The sequence below is a fragment of the Tetrahymena thermophila genome (genome assembly GCF_000189635.1).
Source record: "Tetrahymena thermophila SB210 genomic scaffold scf_8254667, whole genome shotgun sequence".
Lineage (NCBI taxonomy): Eukaryota > Ciliophora > Oligohymenophorea > Hymenostomatida > Tetrahymenidae > Tetrahymena > Tetrahymena thermophila.
Genome location: NW_002476434.1, coordinates 1,293,460 through 1,314,923, shown reverse-complemented (window position 1 = coordinate 1,314,923; position 21,464 = coordinate 1,293,460). Strand labels below are relative to the sequence as shown.

Genomic DNA, 21,464 nt, shown 5'->3' with positions numbered 1-21,464 from the left:
CAAAATAATAAATTTTCATTGCAAAATAAACGAATGAATGAGTGAATAAATAAATATATTGAATTTATATTTTGTTATTTTTTTATTAAAAAAGTAACTCTTAATTATTTATTGGTTTAAAAAGAATTTATTAAAATGAATGAAAACCTGAGAGAGTAGAATAATCATAGTTAATAAAATATTTAGGAATAAAATGACTTGAGAAACTCAAAGAATAGCACTAAGAACTTAGATGCTAATGTTTAGTCTTCAAAAAGTTAAATAAAGGATCAAGATCCTACAAGAAAGGCATCAATTGAAGATTATTCTTAGGACATACAAATATCATAAATAATAACTAATAAAAATATTATAAATAAGCAAATTGATTAGATAAAAAATGATATGGGTATTGGAAGAAAGTTGTCTGCATTAAGTGAGGAGGGTTCTATGCAAGGTACTCCTTAGTCAAGGAATAAGAAAAAGCAGAGAGATTAGGAATTCGATTTAAAATTTAAAAGATTAGGGTTTGGATCTATTGAATACAAAGAATAAGATTTGCAAAAGTCAGTCAAATAGAAATAAAATGTTGACGGATATGTCATTGATTTACAGGATCACTTAGATAATTCAATGATGGATATGAGAGGCTTTCTTGATCGGCGCTATTATCTTTTGGTTAATTACTTATAAAAAGTCCGCGAAAAGTTATAAGTTTATTTTGAAGAGTTGAAAAATATGGAAGGTAAAATCAACAGAGACCAGCAAGTATAAGTTATGATGTAACAACTAGAAAATTATTAAACGTTTTCAGAGAATTTAAAGCGTGATATAGAAATTATGAAAGTGAATATCAAGAAAGAAGAGGAATAAGCTTTAGGTTTATATTAAATATACAAATATCGTAAAGATTAATTATCATCAAAAAACAGAGAAAACTTAAATTATTCTAAATAGATTATTGAGCTATAAAATATGTTAGAGGACTATTAAAAGCAAAGAGATATGGCATTAAAAACCCAGCCATTTAAAATAAACATCCTAAATGATTTTCAAAATAACACCCATCTAGATAATACTCATTTGGATATAACTTAAAAATTTAATGCCAGTGCTAGCTAACCTAGCTTAAATGAATCAATTTAAAGTATACCAAATAAGAATAATTAAAACACATACTTAAATATTCCAACTAATAATTAATCTCAAGCTAAAGCATAAACATCAAGAATTTCTCCTAATGTTCAAAGTAAAAGAAACTCTAGCTCTACTCAAAAGTATGCTATTTAGAATGATCCTCTAGCTAAAATAGAAGCTTATTGTGGAACATTAAAAATGGTTAAAAGAAATCACTCAATCAGTATGAAAACTTTGTAAAATTCATAACTGAATAACATATAAAATTTAAGTTAAATTTCTCATTAGTAAGTTTAAGAAAACTATAATGACTCTTCGATAATAAGCAAAAAATTGCAAAATAACAATAACTCTAAAAGCTATATAACACTCAATCCAAATGCATCTAAGAGAATACTTTCTCAATCAATACAATTACAACAAGGGTATAAATTATTTTTTTAATCTAATTTAGTTATTTATTTTTTAATTTTCTAGATAATAGAAGAATAATAACTACTCTTTTCTTAACCCTCAAGACTTTTAGAATACAGAAATTGCTGAACTTTAACAAATTAATAAGTAAATAGAAAAATACAGAGTTAAAAATTTGAACATTAAAAATAAACTAATTTAAAACTGCAATAATTTCTTTGAGTTATATTCCTTATTTGAAGATTGCCTTGATTTGGAAAGAAAAAACTTGGAGAAATCACAAAGAAAAGTGTTGAAAGATTAAGGGTTGTAAGGATCTCTGCTATTTGAAATGTAGAAAGCAGAATTGTTTTTAACAGAATTAGATCTTAAATAAAAAATACAAAAAATAAAATTTAAGCCTAAACTATAAGATAGAGAGATGAGATATGTGGTTCACGACACCTTGAAGTCTATGCTAGATAATAAGCTCCAAAAGTATAAAAAAGAATACTAAAAAGAAGACTTTTAACTAGACTGGTATTCGTTTAAAGATACTACTCCTGTTTAAGTTATAGGTTTAATGTCTTTAAAGCCACAAGTTTTCGAAGAATCTAAATCTGAATTTGAAAAGAAAGCACGTTTAATTAAGGATAAAATTTAAAAAAATAAAATACTATCAAGTATCCTAGATAATAAAAGCTCATAAACTTTTATTTGATTTCGATTAAAACATTATTTAAATAATACTCACATAATTAAATAATTGGTACTTAATAATTATTTAGTTTTACATTTCAGAAATTATCATAAATAAATAAACAAACAAACAAAATATTTTTCACCAAAATAAAATTTACTTGATAAATAATTAATTTTTTTTTGAAAGAAATAATAAATTAAACTTTGAATTAGTTAGATTTTTTAAATCAAATTACTGATATAATTTTTAGAAAAAAAAGAAGAGAAAATAAATTGTAAGCATACATACAAATATTTTAAATTATATTTAAATAATTTTATTTGGTTTAGAAAATTTATATTCTTCAATGAAACGTGAAACAAACAAGGACTCATACCATTTGAATGTTTTAGATTGAAATATATTAAATAATATTCTAGTAGAAATTTAAAATTTATTATGATTAAAAATGACTGACTCTATAATTTATCTCACATTTTAAATAAAAATTGTATTTTTCATTTATTGTTTGTGGAAATAATAAAGAAAAATAAATTGACCTTATTTTATGTGAATCAGGGTTATTTTGGTGGTCATTTAAAGAATTAATTAATATTAAAATAATATAAATCTTGAATAAAAAGAAAGAAATCAACAAAATTACAAAGAAAAATAGTAACAAGTTAGTTCATCTCAAACGCATAATATCTTTAAATAAATACTTTCATAGGTATTTTTTAATTTTATACATATCATACGATATCTTAAATATTTATATTTAAATATACATAAGATTCTGATGAAATAATTAAAAAGAGGAATAATAATAGTTGCTATTTTATAAGTTATTTTTGCTTAACAAACAATACAGAGTTCTAAATTATATTCATGCATTTAAAATATAAAAACTCCTTGTTCAGGAACAGATACTGTCTGCTAAGTTGATTATGGAACTTTCGGCTAATGCTATGTGGCTTGTGCTTCTTCAACAACATCACTACCATCTTATGAGGAATGCATATAAACTTGTATTAAATAATGTCCGAATCCATTAGTACAGTCTTTTGGAAGTTCAATTTTAAATTGCTATTCAACTAACTATTCAGCTATAACTTAAGGGTCGATCTTAATATTTATTTTATTAATTTTGGTATTTTGAAAAATGTTTGAAGTTTATTTTTTGTTTTTTATGGATTGCTCTAAATAATTTTAAAATAGGTTTTTAAAAAAATTATTCAGAAGATAAAATAAAATATTTATTTATCAAAGCATTTCATGAAAATGAATGCTAGAATGTTTATGAAATTAATAAATTATATTAGTAATCATTTCAAATGAGATTTTTCTAAAAAATATTTTAATGTTAAGTTAAAAGATTATTTCAAAGTAAAGTAGAAGTAAAAAGAATTGAATATTTATTGAAAAGTGAAGAATAAATCAATCAATTTTTTATTCACTTGAAAAAATAATATTTTAAAGAATTATCAATTATCTATCTATTTTTGAGGGATTTAATTTTAATACCTCTACAAAACTTACTATAAAATGTATTTATTTAAAACGAATATTTATTTCAAATGGTATAAAAGAGAGAAAAATAAAAAGAGATACATCGAATGAAAAGCAGGTTAGTTAGTAGTCCTATTTATTAAAATATACCTCATATTATAAATTAGCATCTTCCATGACCTGGAAATTATTGTGTCAAGTATGAATTAGTTTAACCTAAAGCTCCTAAGTTAAGATGAATATTATTATAAATTAATTTTACATTATATTTTTAATTTTTGATATTAAATATTTAATTTTTTATTTTGATTTCTATTTTATGAAATGGAGGCAAATAATAAATATCTAAAATATTCAATACAGCTTAAAAATAAAAATATTTCCTAAAAACTAAAGTTTTAGTTAAAATAATTATTTTCCTTTGAAGTTATTAGAAAAAAAACACTTTCTCATTAATAAAAATTAAAAAAAATTAGATTTTTTCTAAGTAATAAATAATTTTTTGCTAAAAGTAAAATAATTTAAATTTTTATAGATTTTTTATAAAAAACTCCATACAAATATTAAAATAATTTAACATAAAATAGCTTAATGTTAACTTTTATCTTATAATAATATAGTTTAACTAGAAAATATATTACATTTTACCCACAACTTAAATTGTAAGTCAATATTTTTTTATCATCTAAAAGATAATCTTTTTTACACACTTTTGTATGTTTCAAATAAATTATTCTGTTAGTTAGTTTAATTTATAAAATCAAATAAAAAGGAAAAAAAATTTTTAAAATGAAAAACTCCACCTCAAAAATATGGAAAAATGTAAAAATAAATTTAAATTTTAGTTAATTTAGGATTAAATTAATTTTAAATCTATGAAATAAGTATACTTAGTTACTCATCTAACTTTAAATTCATATGAAAGAAATGTTATATAAAGTCATAATTTAAATTTTATTTCATATAAATACTTCATAAATAGCCAATCGTCAACAAATTATGACAAAAAATGATGTTTACTGTCTTGTTTAGGTTGAAAAAAAATAATTATGTTGTTTTTACTTCAATTATATTAGCTTAATTTGAATATACTAAGGAGATTTTCATATTTAATATTAGCTCTAACAATATTTAAATTATAAAATAGATAACTACAAGGATATTATTTCTTTGTGATCTATAACTATCAAAGTAAAACCTATTGAATGCAAAATAAAAAATCATCTTGAATTATATTTGGAGTTTTATAAAATTATTCTATTTTTAATTTATCTTATTTATTATAATACAATTCTGCAAAAATAAAATATGTAAATCAAAATCAAACAAATTATACCAACTACCTTCAAAAAATCTGCAAATCTATTTTAGTTTTATTGAAGCACAATTAATTTAATTTCTCAAAATAATATGAATTTTTAATTTTACAAATGAAATATGCTCTATAATTGTATTAAATAATAAATGCTTGCTTGTTTGTTTGATTATTAATAGTAAATTGGTTTGAGGAGCATTAATAATAAATAATATTAAAAAATAAATTAAAACTAATTAATAAGGATAAAAACTGACAGTCATTATGAAAAATATTAGCTTCGTTTTCATAATTATTTTTATTTTAAGCACTGTCTATGCTGAGGACAAAACTAAATAACCTTGTGATACAGAACTGCAATAATTGTATTGCCCATCAAATTAAAAATAAACTGATTCTTATTACAGTGAATGCTAGGCATTAAAATTATGTATAAATCAGGCTGCCTCAGATACTTCTGCAGATTTCTAAACCTAACTTTAAAATAAATGTAATCCAAAAACATAAAATAGATAATTTATTTTATACTACAATTAGTATTTAAGTTGTACATGGACTAACTCATCAAATATATTAATATCATCAGCAATTTTATTAATATTATCTATCATATTTTGAGAATTATAATTTTGATATTTGTATTCTACTTCGTTTATGTTTGCATAATGTTTAGATTTAAAATATTATCATGTTAGTTAGTTTCTTGGTTTTTTTAAAACTTTTTTAGCTTATTTATTTTATCATTTATTAAGTTAATTTATTCTACTAATAAAATCTTTAAAAAGAAATGGTTTTAAAATTTATTTAAATTTTATTTGGTAAAAAAAGCAAGACTAAAAGCAAATGAATGTTCAAATTATTTAAATTATTTGTATTTTATTTATAAAATATTTAACAAAATTTACAAAAATGTGCAAAGTATATTATCAGAATGTTTAATAAATCATATTTATTTCATTTTTATAAAACATAATATCTATTTCTAAAATTTAAAATAATTCCACTTTGTATTATTTGAACCCTCACATTAGCTTAAATTTATTTCTTTGCTTATTATAGTAAATGGAATATATTATTTTTGTTTAATTCTACCTTTATTAAAAATGTAATTTATGTAAAAGTTAATTCCTCATTTTATTAATTCGGTCCTACCTATCTTTATCATTCTTTTTATAATTAAAATTTAGTATAAGATAACCTATAAAATTTTATTTAAATTTATTATTTTTTTACTAATAAAATAATTGTTTCTATAGTATAATTATTTTTTCTTACATAACATATTTTTATGAATAAAGAGCTGGAAAAATAAAGAAAACTATCTTGCAACAACAGATACCCCCTGACATCCATTCCATCGAACACTTTTAATTCCTAAAGTTCTAAGTCCTGGAAAAGATTAGATGATAAAATAAATTAAAAAAAAAATGAAATACTTTTTTCATTTATTTAAAGAAATAAGTAATTCATTCATTTTGGTTATGGTTAAGACAAAGTACAAAATAATTAAATCAATTAAATAAAGATACAATAAATTAAATTATTGTCTATCCTGATTAACAAAGGATTTTGAAAAATATTTTTTTCTCTTTTTATAATAAAGTAACACTATAGTAGGATTTTATTGATAATAAAAGGGACAACTATTATTAATAAGAATCTATTTTTTACAAATACAATCCATTTATCCTATATTTATTATGATAAATTAATTATTTTTATTTTAGTTACCATAAAATTTATTTTATATTGATTAGATTATAAGCAGTGTTAGAATTATGCTCTGTTGTAGAGCTATTTATATATTTGGTAAAATTAATTTTTTTATTAACATTTAAATATGATAATTACATTTAATATGTAAAAAATTAACAATCAATTTATTTTTTATTTTAAAACTAATTTAAAATTAGATTAATTCTAAATTGTATGTATGACTTTGAGAAATTATAATTTTATTCTTTCAACAAGTAGATTTGATAAATTTAATAGCTCTTTATTTAGTAATTTTATACCATAAAATGAATGATTCTTTGCTTCATATGATACATTTCAAAGCTTTTGAATATTATCAGAAGTAAAAGAATACTATAATCAATACTAAATAAAGACTTTTAAATTTTAATATCTGTAAGCTAAATAAATATATAGCTTTTTTCCATCTTAAATTCTTTTTCTATATTTATTGGTATTGGAAGATCATAAAAACAAGACATTATTTACTTACTTTGACTAGCAACTTGTAAATATTGAAGAATCAAATATATAAAAGTACCTCTATATTTAAGAATATTGAATATTAATTTCAAATAAATGCTATTTTTAACATTGTGTATTATAAAAATATTGCGTATGAAGTGACATAAAATTAATATTGATTATTGATTTAATTTAATCTAAAATTGATGCAATTAATATTGCAAATTAATTTGAGTGGGAATAAGTTGAGCTAAAAGAAAATATAGTCGAAAAGTTATTATAAATAGGTAACGTAATTATAAAATTATAATTTTATTATTTATTATAATAGTTGTTCTTGTTCTGATAAGATCAACTCTATAAATTAGCTTTTTATGTATTTAAAAGCAATTATATACATAATTAAACAAATTTTTTTAAATAATTTTCCAACATGTTTAAGAATATTTATGTGAATACAGCTCTAAGACGGATTTTCATATACTTAAAAACTAATTTAGCCTATCTCTAATATTTATTTAATCTAATTAATTTTACATAGTTGTCAGATTCACTAAAAATTTTACCACAAAATTTTGATAAGATTTGGAGTGATGTCTTAGTCGCAAATTAAAACAAAAAGACAGATAGCTATATTAATAATATAAATCTCTTTATATGTTTTAGCTTACTAAACTTTGTTGGAAATATATATCACAAATAAACAAAGGTAAATTATATGTAACATATATAATTATGTAAATATTTACATATTTTTCCACATCAAAATCAATAAAAAATATGTTTCTTGATTATCACGCAAAGCTTAAATTAAATCTATAAATCCATTTGTCGTTTATTTGTTTTAATTGATTTTATTTCATCAAGAAGCCATTTTTTGAAAATTAAAAAAAAAATGGTTTCAAAGATTTGATTTAAAAAATTATAATAAAGTATGAAAGCAATTATTTATTTGATCAGCTTTTACTATGAAACTAACCATTAATTTTTAGAAGAAACATATGGAAAGTCTTTCGTAAATGAAGATTTTGATTTGCAGAAAAATTAATATTAAATATTCAACTTTTGTTATAAAATTGTATGATTTTTAATAACTTTTCTCAAAAAAGTAATACGTAAGGAGTGACATGCGATTAATACTTAATTTTTTGTTTTGTTGTGTCTTAATTTGGAGTAATACATCACTAAGCACTTTTTATGAAATTATCTAGTTAAGAAGTTAATAATAATCCATTCATTCACCATAAAAAAGAATTACAAAATTATAAATTTTGTAATCTCTGGTTTAAATATTTGTAAAAGTAGTCTATAGAGATTAATTAATTAATTAATTATTAAAAAAAGCAATTCAATAAATTTACAATATTTAGTCAAAAATGAAGATCGCTGCCTTACTTTTCATCTCTTTTGTAGCTTTAGCTTCTGCAGATACTACTACTACAGTTGATACTACTGGATTAAACACTGCTTTGATGGGTTGTGTTCAAAATTTAACACTTCCTTATTCAGCTATTGATGCTGCTGGTGCATAACTTTACTAAGATTTTATGACTAATTTCTAAGCCTGCTAAGCTATGGACTGGAATACCTAATACACCTGTATTAAAACTGCAATAACTTAAATTCCTCTTAGTAAATATGCCACTCCCGCTAATACTAGTAATCCCCAAAATACAGCTAATCTTGCTACATATGGTACTTCAATTCTTAGTTGCATGTAAAACAATATCACCGCTTCCTCAGTTAATATTGTTTTTTCATTGTTGTTTTTGGCTATTTTCGCTTTAGCTTTCTGAAAAACCTTAAAATAAAAAATATTTTTACATTATAATGTATTTATTTGTTTTAATATATACTTATATACTCTTCTAAGGCAATTTTACTTTTAACAAAGCTCTTCTAAATAACTTTTATATCCATTTTAATTTGTTATAAATATGTGTAAAACTTATCAAAATACAGATTTTCTTTTAGTCTTTCCAATTTATCAATCTATCATTAAAATAAAAAAGAAGTATGAGAAGTTATCTGTTCGTATAGATAAAAATTCTACTTTTTAAAGATTAAATTGAAACAAAATAGAATACTAACTAACTCATTTAATTTAAAAAACTTATTTCTACTTTAAATATATTATTTTTTTATCTTAAATTTTGATATATGGCAAATAAATTTTAGGAATGAAAATTAGATATGAATTTGTTAGTATTTCTAAATGATAAAGCTAACCACAAAATTAAGATTGCGAATTATTTGGTTGTTTGCATCACTTTTATTTTAATTAAATTAATTGAAAAATATATGTCTTTCTATGCTCAATTTTTAATATTAATTAAAATTGTAAGCTAAAAATTTTGTAAATAAATATAAAATAAAAGTACTATTTTAAATAAAATATAAACCCCCAAAGAGAATCAATTGATATTTCAAGCAATTATACGTCATAATAAAAAATAAATAAATATAAGCAAATAAAAATGATAAATATTTAATCTTAGTAATTAATAATATATTTCTTCACTTTGATTTTCCATTCATATATAAATAAATTTATTATTATATCAATTTATTTTTAATTGCAAAATATCTAAATTTTTCAAAATCAAAAAAATTGTTTTACAAAATATTAACAAATATGAATATATCTTATTACATTTAATATATTCGTATTTTTAGATATTTTAAATATTGATATACTTCATCTGTATATTTTGATTAAGTTAATATTTAGTTAATTGCAAAGTCTGCAAAGTCATCAATAGATATTTATTTTATTATTTTGCTTTGAATTATTTCTACTAATATTGAAAATCAAACAACAAAAAAGTTTTTTTTATTTTAAACATTTAGAGATTATTACAAAATATTTACTTTTAAATAAAAAAAATTTATTTAAATGAAAGATATACCATAAATCCTCATTAATTCTCACAAACCTCCCCCCCAAACTCCAAGAGTACTATATGGTGATCAGTGATATTTAATTTATTTATAAATATTTAGAAAATATGGTGAAAATTTATGAGGATTTACGGTAAATGATTTAATTAAAATATATTAAAATTATTTTTAATTGCGTGCAGTTTATTCTAAAATAATATAATTTATACATAAAGTAAAGGTTATATATATAAAAAAGCTCTTATTCTCCAACTAAAATTACAAAAATTAATTTATTATTGAAAATTAATTAAAATTATAAGCCAATATGTTAAATAAATAATTCATCATTTGATTTACTATTTTGTTTATACATGGATTATGATGATTCTTCGTTTCTTTGTTAAAAAATATATTAATTATTCATCCGCTTTTAAAAGAAATTTTCAAAGACCATTATTTATATTATTTTTTACTTTAGTCATATTATATTTTTTAAATTAAAAAGATACAGTAATTAAAACATGTAGAAAAAAAAAAATTAAAGAAATTAAAATCAGTTTCAATCAAATTTTAGCTATTTTAGTTATTTAATTTGTTAGAATCTGAATAAAGTTAAGAAAATGTAAAAGTAATTTCTTAATATTTAGAAAAATACTTAAAGGAGTGTTTGATTTTAGAAATTTAACAATAAAATATAATATAATTTATTATCCTTACACCTTTTACTGTTTCGAAAGAAAGTATAAATATTTATTTAAATTATCCTTTAGCAATTTAAAAAAATTAGGTAAATAAAGACTTCTCTACATAAGTGTAATCATATAATATAAGCAATCTTTTTATTCTAAGATTTACGATTAGAATTCTAATATTTTAAATCATTAAAATTTTATTCTAATTTTTAAATATTGTAATAAATAAAGTGGTGCTATTATAGAAGTACGATCATATTGTTTTGTATGAAAGTTTATTACTAAAGTAATTTAAGCAATCTATAGATACAGTAATTTTTTATTTATTTAATTGATCTATCATCAAAAAGTATAAATCATACATTCATATATAATAATAAATTGTTTGCATAAATTAGTTCAATTTTGTATATTTGTTTTTTAAAATAGTGTACTATTTTGCATCAACATTAAAGCTCTCAAACAAAATCTTAAAGGGGTGCTAATAGCGAACATTTATGAATTAAAAGATTGAAATATAGCTAGCAAAAGGCAAGTCTATAGAGTTTAAAATAGATGATGCAGGCAATATTACAATTCTCTTTTTAAACTAAAAAACTTCAACAAAATCAGAAATTAATTTCACAAAAAAACATCATATAGCGAAGATTTTTAGATCAGGACAATTCAGTAAAAGCTTATTGAAAAAATATTTATTTGAAAATTACTATGCGTTTAGAATATAGCAGTTTCAATAAAATATTTTTCTCAGAGGAGGTGGTAGCGGAAATACAAAAATTAATACATAAAAGATCAATGAAAAGCTATAAACTCTTTCTAAAAATGAATTAGATTATGTAGAATAAAATGAAAACGATAACTTAATTGCTGACTATTAAGAGGTCTTATAGTTTTAGTAAATGGAGTTGCAGCAAGGGACATAGCAGCTTTAAGCAGAGATATATAGAATGAAGTAGCTTAAAAAAGAGTAGAAGTAAGGAGAGTTAATACAATAGGAATAAAAAGTTAAAAAATTGCAGCAAAGCAATGTCAGAAAGTATCAGTTAAAAATTGAAAAGATATTATTTTGTGACATCTACATCAAGTTGTTGACTGGAGATCGCTTAAATTTTGTTGGAAACAAGCTCTATTTTATAGATTTGTTTGAGAAGTACCTCGATTGTCTTCTAAGACTTTCCGATTATGAAATTTACTCAAATAAAAAAGATATCAATAAGTAGATAGAAAAACTGAGAAAATTTGAAAGAATTTGTCTTGATCTTTCAGCAAAATACCCAGTTTAAGATATCTTATTCTACATTTCTCTCATGATAAAGATTTAGGAGGTGAATTTGGAAATATATTATGAGAAATACGATGGTTTGACTGAAGCAATAACCTTAACTTCGAACCTTTTAAAGCTAGGATACTACGGATTTAAAATAAATATAGCTGATGCTGCTTTAGAGTTAGTGAATATTATCAACTTTGTCTATAAAAAGATGGATGCTTTCTCTTCTCAAGGGATATTTAATGCTCTACTCTACATAGAAATATTTAAAATTTAAAACTTCACTAAAACAAAGAATACTCAAGAGTGTGAGAACATTTATGGGTAACACTTATCAAAATGTTTTGGACAGTGCTATGAAGGTTTTGATTCCCACGAGATCTTATTCTACATTTCACTGATAGTTAACTAAGAATGGAATTTAAAATATATCAAAGATCACAATGAAATGTCTTTGATGTATGTTTTAAATAAGATAGATTACCTCTTAACACTCAATTTCTTATAAAACCACCAAAAATTTTTTTTGGTTTAGTTTTAGTAAAACTGTCAAAACGAATAATTCAATTTGTCGAATAAATTAGTAATAAAATTTATTGAGTACATTTGTGATTTGTTTGATACGGAATTCAATGAAATTAAAATGTTTATTATTGACAGCGAAGTCTACAAGCTTAGAATAGTTTACATAATAACAAGTATTATGGTAAAGTTCTTCAAGATATTTTCAGCTAAGAAGATAGATGACATGATGGAGATAGTTTACTTAGAAGATTATTCAAATATCCTTCTCCAGAATCTCTGGTAGCATATTTGTTATATCTTTATCACGACAAGAAGATTAGAGTTGCAGACCATATTTGAGTTTGCAGGTAATAATTTTTGCTGTTTTATGTCTGACTACTTGGAAAAGTAGAAAAACATTGAAAAACTTTAATAGAAATTCAATGTTTCTTTTATGGAATTCGAATAAAAATGTGTGGAAAAGTTAATTAATTTGTGGGATAAGTTTGTTTCAGAGAGAAAGGTCGAAGGATTAGAGCTCAAAGATGACCTTTTGCATGATGTCTAGGATATGTACATCAATCAGAGATTTAAATATTTAAAGGGTAATAACATATTTTCAAAGGAGTAAGGAGATGAGGAGTAATTAGAAATTTCGACACCTGGTAATGAGACGAAGATAACAACTGTGGACAAGATCAAAAATTTCTTTAAAACAAATAAAATATAAGATTAACAAAACACAACAACAATCAAATTGATTAGAGATAATTTTTTAAAACAATCTGATTGTGTTGTTTTGGTAATTCTTGCAGAAGGTGGTAGCGGAAAATCGATGCTGCTAAAAAAAATACAAATAGATTTAACTCATGATTCATCTCAACTTTATTTCCCTATTTTCATAAAATGCAATCAATTAAATTAAAAATATCCAACAATAGAGGCAGTTCTTTCTTCAGATGAGTATTCTATCAGTAATTTTGACATAATTGCTATAAAAAAATCTTCCAAAAGGCAGAAAGTTATTCTCTTAGACGGCTATGATGAGTACACTGGAGACAACTTCAATATCTACAAGGATTTGAATTTAAGTGAATGGAACAACACAAAAGTTATTCTAACTTCAAGGAAAGAAAAGTTAGATGAGCATAGCATAGTTTAATTTGTTCAAGTCAAAGAAAAAAATAATAACCCTGAAGCTTCTTTTTGTATATTAGATTTATTGCCTTTTAATGACGATGACATTCAAATATATTGCTAAAACTACATTGAAAAATACAGATAATCACTTATGCCCACTCCTGATAAAGACACTACAAAGCATTTTTTCAATAAAACGAAAAAGTCTTAAAAAGATTAAGTTAAAGAGTAAGGCACTAAAGAGTTAGAGGATCATCTTGCTAATGTCTAAGAAGCACTTTTCAATATATTAGATTAAGGAAACATCTATAACATAGTGAAACTACCAATAAATCTCTACCTACTTACAAGGATTATACATGAAATCGATTAAGATTAAATTAATCAAATAAAGTATTTTGATTAAGTTTCTCTATATTAGCTATTTTTTAAGTAGTACTTTAAGAGAGAGGCCTAAAATATGGTTGAAATATTGATGAACACAAACACTTATCAGAAAACTGAACTTATTTCTATATAAAATCTTATTTTGGAATAATATTTCGATTACTTCTAAAGTGTAGCGATGAAAATGTTCTTGTAAAAAGGCCAAGTTACTTAATTTTTAGTTGTTAATTAGAAAGACATACCTGTTATAATTTCTGAAGACCTTAAAAATAGTTTGAAAGAAGAAGAAGATCAATAAATATTAATCAAAAGAATACAAAATTATATAAATAATTAGATAATTAACATTCTGATTAATCAAAGTAGCAGAATCGGCTCATCTAACTCTTAGAAATATGTTAATTAACAGCTTGAGTTTAAACATAAGTCAATTTATGAATATTTTGTAGCTAGAGCGATGATTAATGATTTCATTAATTATGAAAAAAAAGGAATTAGATTAAGCTCTTTAAGCGAAGAAGATCTATAACAGTTTAATATCAATCAAAGACTTATCATGATTAATATTTAGAATTAATCTGAGCCCGAAATATTAATCAAACTAAGTCATATTTTAAACTCAATCATATCAGAAAATATTAACAAATACACATACAAACACCAGCGCCAAGCAATTGTATTCTATTTAGAATATATTTTTATGACTAGGTTTTACTCAAGCTTGAATATTGGTTCTTCTAATTTGCTTTCTGCTTTATTTTAAAATAATTTTGCTTTCGACAATTTAGATTTATCTGATTGTAAATTTCCTTATGCTTATTTATTTTAATCTAACAAAAGCACAATTAATTTTAGTAATTGCCACTTAAAATATGCCTTGATAATTGACAGCTTAATAGACACTAAAAATGCAAAGATAAGAAAAACTATCGGTAGTATTGTTGATTCACAGTACTACAAATTCAATCATATGGAAGTTGATGACTTTGAATTCTCTATTGATTGTAGCTATTTTGCATTTTATAATTAATAACAATTGCAAATATGGAAATATACAAAAAAATTCAGTCTAATTTAGTCATTTGAGGGTAATTATTACTAAAAAAAAGAAAAATATAAAATATAATCAGGGTTCACTCAGTGTAACAAGTATTACATTACAAAAAAAGGTGATATTTGGAGCATTAAAGAAAAAAAATTTATACTTTTGAATGCATAAGACGATGATTACAGCACTTAAGACATGTAAAAGAAAAGCAATTAAAATAAGATTTATATAGACAACATAAGTATTTTAAGTTTTGGAAATCCTTATTTGCTGACAATCAATTCAAAAGGATATAAAATTAATATTTGGGATATCAGGCAAAAATTCTAAATCTATAAAGTTTAGGAATGGCCTCAGTAGTTTGAATCTGCAGTTTTTAGCTCTCAGTGTAACTTTGTTGCAATTACATAAAAAGATAATAGCACTTACCTACTTGATGGACAAAATTTCATTCAAATAAAAGAATTCTTGCGCTCTAAGTTTGTTTAGTTTAGTTTTGATGAGAAATACTTTATACTCTACTAAAAGAATTATAAAAATGATGAGAGATATCTTTCACTCTTTGATATTAAATGTAATTTGATCAAAAGATTTGTAATAACATATTTATTTAGATGGTATCCAAAGTTCAGCTACGATAGTAAATTTTTGCAATTAAAAATATTTAATAGATGGGGATAAAAGCACTAAGACATTTTCCTTGATATTCATAATGATTTTAAATGCGTAGGATCATATGATTATATCAAATCAATAGAATTCTTCAAAGATAACAAAATAATAATTAAAAAAGGTGATTTATTTATTGTTGATAATTTAAAAAGCAACATCCCACTCTTAGTACAGAACAAAGCTTCTAATATTCTCAAAGCAATATTTAGTAATTAGTTAAAGTATTTCGTCACTCTTTCAAATAATAACTATTAAATTTATGAAATTACCTATGGATTTAAATACATCAAAGAGGTTGAAGTAAGAGAATAAATTTTAGAACAAGCTCTTTTTAGTTAGGACGATAAGTACTTTGCTACTTCACTACAAACTAAAGAGTAAACAAATATCTGTAAAGTGTGGGATGTTGGAAAATATTTCTAATGCAAGGCCACAATTCCTTGTAATCAAATTATAGACATAAAATTTAATAGCAACTTATAATAACTAATCATATGTGAACAGGCAGCAATTAATATTTATTCTATTCGCTCAAACTTTAAATTATATTATGCTATTGATTTGAATGCTTTGCAAATGGATATATGTCTCAAAAATAACTATTTAGTCACCCTGCATGAGTAAGAAATAAAGTGTTGGGATTTAAATGACAGATTTAAAAATGTTATCAAAAAGTAAATTTCAGCAAAAACCCGCTGCTTTAAAATTAGTCAGGACTTTAAATACTTATTCACAGTGGAATAGGAAAGCTTTCTTAGCTAAGATAAATACAAAATCAACGTTTTTGACTTTTCAAATAACTTGTCAATGGTTGAGTCTATTTAGGAGAATTCGATGTTCTTGTTTACATTTGATGTTCGTTTAAATAGATTAATGTATGAAAAAGATTATTATATGTGTGTTTGGGAAATGATAGATAATAAACTACAACATATAATCACTTATCCAGATTCAAATTACAGTAATTTAAATAACAAAGATTTAGAAGATGGACTAACAATTGTATAATAATATTATTATAGCTAAGACACCAAATATTTATGTGAAGTCAATATTAACAAAATCAAAATTCTAAATTTTAATTTGGACTTCCACATCACTAACTTACCAATAATAGCAGATCGCCTTACTTCTTTAGCATTTAGCAAAGACTGCAAATATTTGATAACTTGCACTTCAGAATATAAATATTCTATTTGGAATTTATAAAAGAATTTTAAGCTATTGATTGAAATAAAGTTAGATTCTAGAGAGACAGAAGTGCAATTTTCTCAGAATAATAGATACATTGCCCTTTATGGGAAATAAAAATGCATAATTTTAGATTTAAATAATAATTTTGAAAAAATAAAAGAAATTTAATTTGATGGTGATAGTATAATCACTGCCTTATTTAGTCATTAAGACCACTACTTAATTACAGGTACTTAAAATGGGCAGCTAAACATTTTTGATATAACTAAAGATTTCGAGTCTATTTATCAGCAGTAGTTTTATAAATAAGTGAAATCAATAGCTGTATAAAGCCAAAATAATTTATTTGCAGTAGCTACATCTAGTGGGCTTGTAGGTGTTTATTCTTTCGAAACAAAATTCTTAATGAGAGTGCTTATCTCAGAAGATAATTTAGGTTAAATAGCCATAAGTCCAAATGGATAGTATCTGATAGCAGTTTGTGCTAAAAGTATATATTTATGGGATCTATTTTAAAACTATGATAAGATTGAATTAGAATTTTAATTTAAATCAAAAATTGCTACTTTCACTGACAAATACTTAATCTTGGTAGATGCAGATAAAGGTCTAGTAATTTTAGATCCATATCAAAATTTTAAATAAGTATCAGAGTGCAAAGTGCATGAAAAAGAAATAACCTGTATGGACATAACTAAAGACTACAAATTTCTAGCATTAGGATTCAAAGCAAGCATGTGCAAAGTATGGGATTTTTAAAAATATATAGAAAGAGATAATATTTTATATTAGATCTGATATAGTAATAAAACTAATCAAAAATAAATGTAATAAATAAATAAAAAAATAATTATTTTCCTAATATACTAATAGTATTCAAAAAATTATATAAAATTAATTAAGGTAATTAACAAGCAATAAAAATATATTCAAAAAAAAAAATTACTATCCTAATTCACTCATTTTTTTTTCAAAGTAAATTAAATATAAAATTTAAGCAAAAAATTTTGTTAAGAGAGTAGTCATAGCAACCATTTATTTTCTTACAATTTTTAAAAAATCTAAAATTTACTATAATTTAATTTCCACTTAACCACTTTTTGTGCAAACAAACAATTTTACTACTTAAAATATTAGATAAAATCAATAGCCACAATAATTAAAATTAATTTATTTTTTTATTTTGGCTTATAAAAAAACTGAATTTTAAAAGTTTTAAATTTCAATAAAAATTTATAATCTTAGTTTTTTTGTTGCTTTATTAAACAATTTAACTATATTAGATAAAATCAATAACTACATAATAATGAAGTATAATTTTTTTTTTTTTTTTGGTTTATTATAAAACTGAATTTTAAAAGTTTTATATTTCAATAAAAATAAATAATTTAGGTTTTTTTGTTGCTTTATTAAGCAATTTTTCTACTCATAATATTAGATAAAATCAATAACCACAATAATGAAATATATTTATTTTTTTATTTTGGCTTATTATAAAACTTAATTTTAAAAGCTTAAAATTTCAATAAAAATAAAAAATCTATGTTTTTTTGTTGCTTTATTAAACAATTTTATGCTTTTAGATAAAATGTATAACTACATGATAATGAAATATAATTTATTTATTTTTTTTGGCTTATTATAAAACTGAATTTTAAAAGTTTAAAATTTTAATAATTTAATAAAAATAAATAATCTAGGTTTTTTTGTTTCTTTTTTGATAAAAAGTAAATTAATTTTTTTTGAGAAAATTTTGACTAATTTGAAATTGGATTCTGTAAATAATTATATTAAAAAGATTTAATTAGGTGATAAAATGAAATATTTAAGATACTCAACAAGGTGATATAAATAATAGAGATTTACATTGTTTAGTTTAATTATTTAACAATTTTATATAATGAATAAAAATGAAATTAATTTGTATGATTAGAGCAATTTTGTTGAGACTATCTTAAAATAAAGCAGGGTAAATTATTTTAAGGCTTTTATAAAATTATTTATTATTAAATGCTTTTCCTTTTATCAGTTTATTGCTAAAATGTGCTAGAGTTGAGTTACTTTTATTCTTTTATAGCTAAGAATAATCTTTTTATTTATAATTATTACTAAAATATTTTAAAATATAAATTCAGGTTTTTCACAAATCGTCGACATCGATAGTTTTTTCTTCTCCGCTGTTAGTTTTTAGTTTCTTTCTCTTTTTAAGAGCTAACACATTAAAGTTTTGATGGTTAGTATAGATTTTAGCAACTGTATTGCCCAATGCATCTGTGAATTTATTTTTATCCTAATTTGATTTAAAAAAAGTAATTTATTTATTTATTTGTTTAAGTTATTAAAAAATATATACTTGTTTCTTCTTGACTACTTTAGGTTGTTTGCAGGCAACTTTCATAGTTTCATCAGAAGCCCATTATTCTCTTCTAACTGTAAGGTCAGCAGAGGGCCCTATTTCAGTTAATTATATTGCAGATGCATTACTATTTGATTATAAATCTTCCTTATTAACTTCACTTTTATTGATATTTATAGCATAAGTTCTCATCAAAATATTTTTTTCATTAGCAGTAAAAACTATTGTATATCTCATACCAGTCATAATATCTATTTCAGCTACGTTGATGTTTTCGACAAAGAAATCTAAAAAATAAATTAAAAAATATTAATATTTTCATTTTGAAATTTTTTTGCTCCAAGTTCAATCTTTAAAAAATAATTCTTTTTTTTTATAAATTTTATGTATTCATTTTGCTTAATTACCATTTAAAAGGTTCTTAATTTTCATAAAGGTAGGTTCAGAATCGAAGAGAGGACCTTAGAAAACTAAAACAGGACGAGCTTAAGAAGGAATATCGATAATACTTGTGAAGCTAGATTGAGATTTCATGTTGCTGACTCCAAATTCTACCATATCAAGAAGATGTCCATCAAATAATCTACCAAGAATGAGATTATCAGGTCTCTTTTTATTGTGGGAGCTTGATTTAGTATAAAAAAATTGTAATCATTGCTTGCTAAAATGTAATAAAATAATAAATACCCAAAAACGAAGAGACTGCAATCTTGCTTGCTGCAATAATTTTCAATAGGTTAAACATTTTCAAAAGGTAAAACATCATGTCTATTAGAAAAATTGACAGAATTGATTTTTTTCAAAGTGTACTATTTTAATTTAAAAAAGAAAGTTCATATTTGCTATTCCAAGATCATAAATTTATTTTTTTAGTAGCAGAAGTTAATATTCAAAAAGAAAGCAATCAAAATATTTAATTAATTAATTACAATGTCCTTCATTATCTTTGAAACATCTTCTGAAGTTTTTTTTCCTTTAATGAAAATTGTCTTTTTGCTGCCTTCTTCGAGTTGAGGCTCTCTCTTCTTTAAGAGTCTACGACCTCTAGCAGTTTTAGGAGTACGAATTTCCTTATCAATTTTGGCTAAATTCTATTCTTTATCAACAATTTCCATTTTTATTTAGTAACTATTAATATCAAATTATATATATGTATTGCTTGTTTCTTTAATTTAGTTTTTTTATAAAATAAGCTTAATATATTTTATCAATCAGATAGATTCAATAGATCTATATCTTATTACTTCACTATTTTTATTAATTATATTCACTCCTCTTTGATTTGGTTTTTATTTTTTTGATATTTATTAAATTTGACCAGTCTCTCTCTATTAATCTTCCATTTGATAATTGCCCATCTTTTTGCTACTACTACTTAATAAAAGTAGGACAATCCTTCTTTTACCTAATTTTCAGTCTTTTTATTTTTCTGTTAAAAATCCTACTTTCTACTTATTAATAAATTCAAAATATATCTATATAATTATCTTGCAAAACAAACTAACCAAAACAATTTTTAAAAATAATTTACTTTCATTTTTTTAAAAAAATTAATTTATTTTCATTTAAAAAAATGTTTTTATTACAAAATAAGACATTTCTTTTAAATAAATTAAATCTTTAAACTCTATTAACATATTTTTTTTTAAAAAAAACAAAAATCATTCTTTTAAAAATATTTACTAAAATTAGAATTAAAAATATTTTTAAAATTTTTAAATTAATTAAAACCTTTAAGTAAATATTGAAATTAAATTAATTTAATATTGAATGACAATTAAAAATATTTTCAATGTTTTTTTGTATAAACCTAACCATTTAAGAAAAAACCAACTAACAACAAATAAAAATAAAGAGTAAATTATAATTGTATACAATATATTTAATAATTGACAATTAAAAATATTTTCAATGATTCTTTGAAGAACCTAACCATTGAAAAAACCTACTAAAAACAAATACAAATAAAGAGTAAATTATAATTGAATACAATCTATTTAATAATTTTAAAAATTATGAATCTATTTTTACTAGGGTTTTATAAAATTAATATAAAGTAAATACATCAATAATTAAAAGATGGATGAATAGATTGATATTAAAC

At 22.2% G+C, this 21,464-nt stretch overlaps 6 protein-coding genes across 6 annotated transcripts; 4 read left to right on the top strand and 2 right to left on the bottom strand. All coding sequences in view use genetic code 6, as the record gives it.

Moving 5' to 3' along the window:
• Window positions 1–135: 135 nt before the first annotated feature.
• On the top strand, window positions 136–2,230 carry TTHERM_00035660 (hypothetical protein; the record flags this gene model as incomplete). The annotated part of the gene is made up of 2 exons (XM_971973.2): window positions 136–1,541; window positions 1,594–2,230. 2 exons carry the CDS (start codon window positions 136–138, stop codon window positions 2,228–2,230), a joined length of 2,043 nt encoding a protein of 680 aa, XP_977066.2.
• A 760-nt stretch (window positions 2,231–2,990) lies between these two features.
• Window positions 2,991–3,350, top strand: TTHERM_000035659 (transmembrane protein, putative; the record flags this gene model as incomplete). The annotated part of the gene is made up of 1 exon (XM_012797140.1): window positions 2,991–3,350. The coding sequence occupies one exon, from the start codon at window positions 2,991–2,993 to the stop codon at window positions 3,348–3,350; it is 360 nt and encodes a 119-aa protein (XP_012652594.1).
• A 1,929-nt stretch (window positions 3,351–5,279) lies between these two features.
• Window positions 5,280–5,633, top strand: TTHERM_000035658 (hypothetical protein; the record flags this gene model as incomplete). Its single annotated transcript, XM_012797139.1, has 1 exon — window positions 5,280–5,633. One exon carries the CDS (start codon window positions 5,280–5,282, stop codon window positions 5,631–5,633), a length of 354 nt encoding a protein of 117 aa, XP_012652593.1.
• A 3,064-nt stretch (window positions 5,634–8,697) lies between these two features.
• TTHERM_000035657 (transmembrane protein, putative) lies at window positions 8,698–9,659 on the bottom strand (the record flags this gene model as incomplete). The annotated part of the gene is made up of 3 exons (XM_012797138.1): window positions 8,698–9,015; window positions 9,071–9,206; window positions 9,268–9,659. 3 exons carry the CDS (start codon window positions 9,657–9,659, stop codon window positions 8,698–8,700), a joined length of 846 nt encoding a protein of 281 aa, XP_012652592.1.
• A 1,627-nt stretch (window positions 9,660–11,286) lies between these two features.
• On the top strand, window positions 11,287–17,802 carry TTHERM_00035640 (NACHT domain protein; the record flags this gene model as incomplete). Its single annotated transcript, XM_971971.3, has 1 exon — window positions 11,287–17,802. One exon carries the CDS (start codon window positions 11,287–11,289, stop codon window positions 17,800–17,802), a length of 6,516 nt encoding a protein of 2,171 aa, XP_977064.1.
• Window positions 17,803–19,144: 1,342 nt separating this feature from the next.
• Window positions 19,145–20,475, bottom strand: TTHERM_00035630 (brix domain protein; the record flags this gene model as incomplete). Its single annotated transcript, XM_971970.3, has 5 exons — window positions 19,145–19,294; window positions 19,358–19,647; window positions 19,768–19,985; window positions 20,048–20,169; window positions 20,290–20,475. The coding sequence occupies 5 exons, from the start codon at window positions 20,473–20,475 to the stop codon at window positions 19,145–19,147; spliced, it is 966 nt and encodes a 321-aa protein (XP_977063.1).
• Window positions 20,476–21,464: the final 989 nt, after the last annotated feature.